Raw genomic sequence first — 5,755 nt, forward strand, 5'->3', positions numbered from 1 at the left:
GAGTGTTCCCTTTGTGACGCATCGAGTGTTCCTTTTGTGACGCATCGAGTGTTCGGCTTGTCGTGCACGACGTCGTATACTTATTTGCTTAGGATATAGACATAAAGAATGGTCATACGTATTTGCTTAGTACATAGATATGAAGAATGGTCTCAACAGATATGAAATGATTATATATATCAGAGCGTATATATTTTAGAGCTATGGGTCCAATGTATAATAATAATTGTCTAAACTCAGTTGCCTTCCACATTGCAACATGTTTTAGTGATCTTGGTTTTCTTACAAAAACACGAGACATCCATTTTTCGTATGAAATCAGTGATGACGATATTCTTTCCTTTGAAAATCGTCCAATACGATATTTTAAATCACCAGTTAGTAATAAATTAACTATTTTTCGGACAATTCCTAAACACACTAAGTGCATATAGTCTAATGGAACATTTGTAACAGGCCCAAAATGTGGAATTTTCAGTAAATCACATGTAACATTATCTTTGTGGTAGTCTTCATCGGTTTTTGCTTTAAAATCATCATCGGTTCTACTCGGAGCATCAATTCTAGGAAAACAAACTCTGTTTAGAGTATACCGACCTTTAATAGTACACTTGAAGCAACTGTTGTAGCCAGTATGACCTTTAACTTGCAATGCAAATGCCCGAGCAGGTGCATCACAGATTAACGCATGTAAAATACAAGAAATATTTTTATTTTTAACATTAATTCCTTCGGTGCACAATTTCGTTGCATCAGCAATAAAGTAACTTAAAAAATGATTTACATCTAAAGGTTTTTCTGAACCATAGTAAATACCAATCGGGAATACTGTTTCATATAGATGTATTGATCCTAATATCGGCCAAAATTGTTTCTCCGTAGATTTGAAAATCGGTAGTCCGTCAATGTTAATACATAATTGTACGCATTCTGGTAAGTTTTCAGTTTTTGATAATATATTCAAAATCCCTTGCTTCAAGCCAAAATGGTAATATTTTCCAGGGGCTACAGTAAATATATTTGTAAATCTTGGAGTTTTCAAGAGAGTTCGTGGATCCGATGGTAATCTGTCAAGACCATTCAATTTTTTCAATCCACGTAATAATGATGATAAAGCTGAAAATGAAATATTACATTCATTTGCCCAAGATGCAAGAAATTTTTGTATATATTGACAACCATCACCGTCTTCATTACTTATCTCATGTTGAATTTCTACGTGATTATCGTTATGACAAACTACATCATTCCTTCTCAATTCTATAATTTCTTCCGCATTATTATCTTCCTCACTACTTTCGTTCCTATCATATTCAGAATTATATATTGAAACGTTACCTTCATCACTAGTTAATTCATTGCATGTACAGGGTGTGTCCCAAAAGTCATGAAATAAATTGTTTTTACCGCACCCCTACTGGTCGCAGCGTGTTCGAACCAGTTGGGTGAGGTGGGGGGCACCCTTAGCTTCATTGCGCACCAACGGTCAGTCTGCTGCGAGAATCAGAAGAATCAGAATAGCTGATTTAGTGCACCCTTGTTTCGAGACCACGTCAACTGATTCTAACGCGCGATGGCTACTTTCTAGCAACGTTGGACGACCAAATTTTGCACAAAACTTGACAAAAAAGTTACCGAAACTCACGAATTGCTCAAGCAAGCGTACGGGGAGTCTGCTCTATCGTATGTGCAAGTTTCGAAATGGGTGAAGAGGTTCAAAGAATCAACAACCCAAATCGATGAAAATGTGACTCGTGTGTGTGATTTGTTACATTCTGACCGACGAATAAGTGTTCAGTTATTAGCTGACACTCTGAACATTCCGAAAACTACTGTGCATCGCATCGTTACGTAAATTTGATCGCCCAACGTTGCTCGAAAGTAGCCATCGCGCGTCGTGACGTGGTCTCGAAACAAGGGTGCACTAAATCAGCTATTCTGATTCTTCTGATTTTCGCAGCAGACTGACCGTTGGTGCGCAATGAAGATAAGGGCCCCCCCTACCTCACCCAACAGGTTCGAACACGCTGCGACCAGAAGGGGTGCGGCAAAAAAATATTTTTCATGACTTTTGGGACACACCTTGTATGCTCACGTATATTATCAGTAGTATTAGCATAATTGCTACATGATGCATTATTATCAAGGAGAGCATGAAATACTACATCTGCTTCTTGTTTAATAAATCTACGGCGATGTCGAGAAGAGAGAGAAATTATATCTTTTCGTGATCTTTTATATGCCATTTTATAGTATATGTATTCAGAAACAAAACTATAATACCAAAAAAGTATTGTAATACTTAATTTATAAATAATAATGGACCAAACGTTAAAGACTTATTGTATGTGGCCGTCAACTGAATCCTTCGCAGTTAATCCAGTAACGCTGAAATAATATATTTTTTAATAATCTTCACAGAATTATAATTATTTATTTTCACGTAGCAATTTAAATTTTTATTCTGATTATAAATACAGACTATTTAGAAATATAATTGCAATTTCTAGTTTAAGTTATATTTTATTTATTATTTGAGGTTAGGCTCTATTGCGTGTAAAGATTAAGAAATATAAGTGATTAAAGGGATGCTGTGGCGCCGTGCAGGAACGGTGCTAGCATCCCCTTACACTACAAAATCAGCTCCTTATCCTAATTGTAGCATTTTTGTACTAAGCAAATATTGTTCGTGTTCGAGGTTATGATAAAGTCCCTGCACAGCACCAGCATCCCTTTAAAACGTTTCCGTATGTAACTTACCGCCGTAATATTGATAAATAATTTGTAATACTTGCTGTTTCGGAGCGACTGAGGAAAGCCTCAGGCCGAAACGTATCCCGGAACCGCCTCACGTGAGACGCGAAGTGATAAGTGGATCTCCGCAAATTCCCGAGACTGGTAGACGTTAGGTGTTTTTCACTCCGAGAAACCGTCGCCCGGGCGAGAGTCAAAGTTGGTGTTGTTAACACCGAACCGTTAGGTCACCGAGTCGAGACCAACAAAGGACGGCAATGATGCGTCGGGAGATGATCTGGCGATTTTGAATAGGAGGAGACAAACGATTTGTCTCGGAAAGGGCTGAACGGATATAAAGTTCGAAGTTCACTCACAATCAGAGTGGTAGGACAGCGCATAAAGAGAAATCTTTGTGAGCGGTGTCCAGACTCTCATCCTCGCGAACCTCCCCCCTTTATTAATAGGACAATACATTAATCAAACATAAATAAGTAATATGGATACAGGTAATAGAGATACGGAGGCGTGAGACCGTCGAACGACGAGACGTATAAGGCAGAAGAACACGCGCGCGGTGAACTCTGCCACGAACGAGAAGCGGGATCGAGACACGCACGATCGGCGAAACTATTTGTGGCGACACTCGCAGAGTAACCGAAGGGCCCGATCGCGGTTGATCTCGATTGGTGACTCGAAAACTCAGACGTTCTAAACTCCTCTGACTGCTAGGATCGATTTGCAAAACTACAGTGTCGGCTTACAACGCGTTAAAATCGAGATGAGCCGATTATTCTCGTCTCGTGACAAGGGAGAGGGCAATTCGGGGAAACTCGTGCTAGCGTCGGCGACTTGCGGTACGATTCGTAGTATTCGATGACGGATTTGCCGAATGCTGCCCGAACGCGATCGCCGAACAGCACGTGACACGCTCCGCTCCAGACGCGAGCTCGCGACCCGCGCTCGCGGCGCGCGCGAGCGATGCGTGCGACTCGCCCGATCGCGAACACTTGCGTTTGTAATAATATATATAAATTATTTCAGCAAAAAAGCACGTGTTAATCTTCACAAATGGATGGCAGAGATCACTATAATTTTCATCGATGTATCGAACGTTAAATCACTCTCACAGCACTAGATGTATACCGCGCCATCTGTACTAGCCTAGGAATACTATATTTCAGATATACTAAGGATAGATATTCTCAGTATATCTGCAAATGGATATCATATTACAGACATACTAAGGATATTCTCAGTATGTCTGCAAATGGATATCATATTACAGATATTTTCAGGATATCTGAAATATGATATCATTTTTCAGATATTCTCAGGATAGTCTGAGAATATTCCGTATATTCTCCGCACATTTCGTACATTCCCAGAATATACTAAGGATATCACGTGCTATCTGGGTTACAATATTAATATTAAACAATTTAAAATGTAAAACAACAAATTTTTATGAATAAAGTTTGAAGTAATGCAAATAATGTAATGTATTTATGGTTCAAAATTATTACACATGTGATGGTTGTGAAAGAAATGTTGTAAACATAGAGATTTCTTGCACCATGCGCACGTAATTATACTTATGGTGCCGCAGATATCACTAATCACATGTTGGTTTAAAATTTTTCTTGAAACAGAAATCGACCGGCGTTTCAAATTGATCCTTTCTTCTATATAACCGCTCTTGTGCCACGCATATTTAAATAAATCTCTAAATCTCGGTGATAAAAATTGATAATGTGTTAATGATTGTAATTTTAAAATGGCATCGCATAACTGAAGTTTGATTTCAAGGTCTAAAAGTATGACAGTATCCGAAAAATATTTTATAAAATTTTTCCACAAGCGAAAACCATATACATCTAATGGTTGTCTTTGACCAGTTGTCCCTGCTGGTATAGTTAGAAAAACAGAATCTCGTGCAGATTCTGGTTTATTTCTGGCAATTACATCCGGGCAATGACCAGTCCACGAATCCAATAATAAAACTGATTTAGGACCAACATTTGGAAAATAAACCTCTCTCAACCAAATTTCAAAATGATGTGAAGTTAATTTTCCAGATTTTGAGGCCAAAACAGAAAGATTTCTTTCTCTAAACATTGTTTCTTGAACTGGCGGACCGAATGATCCAGTGGGTTCTTTTAAAACGATGGAAAAAGGCGATAATAATCTACCATCGCCTGATATTGTTGGTTGAATCGTATAGCTATGCGTAGTTGCCGATATCGATTGTGCCGTACATTCTATCTTTTTTGACCCTCTAATTGCTAAAGAACAACCACTATGACATTCTAATTGGAAACCACTTTGATCAGAATTATATATATTTTCATATCCATAACGTGTAATATAATATTTAACATTTTCAATAAATCTATTACTTTCCGCTTCGAGAATATCTTTTGATACTAAAGTCTTTTTTGTAATAAATTTTGTGATTTTTCGGGATACAATATTGTGCGCTATTTTAAACATTCTTAACCATGTGGCCGATGCTCCATATTCTGGTAAATTAATCTCCTCTTTTGCTTTAAGGACCCATCGAACAATATCAATATCGTGGATGATTACCCCTCTCTCAAGAGCTTCTTGGAATTTGTCCAATGTATATGATGAAATTCTTTTCCACTTCTCCAATCTAGTCCCTCCTCTGTTCACTTGTTCTTGCCATCTTTGTAACTGGCGTAGAGATGTTACTTTCCGAAATCTACGTTTCACGGTCTCAAACAATTTTGTCTTCCCTGTATCATGAGGTTTCCAAAATTCAACAGCGTTTCTCTTATATTCAAATGTAATACCGTCATTTACACATGCCATTTCCTTTACATAATATGATGTTTCTTCGGTAAATATGCAGAATAGGTTACACCTCACCGATTTCCTCGCCACTTAGGTATGTTGTAGGGGAGAGTTTTCTGAGTAATTCCCTGCAAGAATCAAGTGGGGGACGGCATTGGTTTAGGAGATATAACAAATTGAAAACTGAAATTTTTAATACGTTTTT

The 5,755-nt window shown here is 38.0% G+C and overlaps 1 protein-coding gene across 1 annotated transcript; it reads right to left on the reverse strand.

Annotated features, from left to right (window-relative positions):
* Window positions 1-15: 15 nt before the first annotated feature.
* Window positions 16-5,568, reverse strand: LOC105555999. The gene is made up of 3 exons (XM_012003055.1): window positions 5,234-5,568; window positions 4,609-5,056; window positions 16-1,414 (listed from the first exon to the last, which is right to left on the reverse strand). Exons 1-3 carry the CDS (start codon window positions 5,566-5,568, stop codon window positions 113-115), a joined length of 2,085 nt encoding a protein of 694 aa, XP_011858445.1. The 3' UTR covers window positions 16-112.
* Window positions 5,569-5,755: the final 187 nt, after the last annotated feature.

This window comes from Vollenhovia emeryi, unplaced genomic scaffold (assembly GCF_000949405.1).
Source record: "Vollenhovia emeryi isolate VEMERY1.0 unplaced genomic scaffold, V.emery_V1.0 DF940458.1, whole genome shotgun sequence".
Taxonomy (NCBI): Eukaryota; Metazoa; Arthropoda; class Insecta; order Hymenoptera; family Formicidae; genus Vollenhovia; species Vollenhovia emeryi.

What these genes read in the sequence shown, in the direction of transcription:
- LOC105555999 (XM_012003055.1), bottom strand. Translation starts at nt 5,568, where the DNA reads ATGGCATGTGTAAATGACGGTATTACATTTGAATATAAGAGAAACGCT. An exon ending in TATGGAGCATCGGCCACATG is followed by an intron (nt 5,057 to 5,233) that starts GTTAAGAATGTT and finishes TTCTGATCAAAG; the next exon opens with TGGTTTCCAATTAGAATGTC. An exon ending in GTCAAAGACAACCATTAGAT is followed by an intron (nt 1,415 to 4,608) that starts GTATATGGTTTT and finishes TGCGACCAGTAG; the next exon opens with GGGTGCGGTAAAAACAATTT.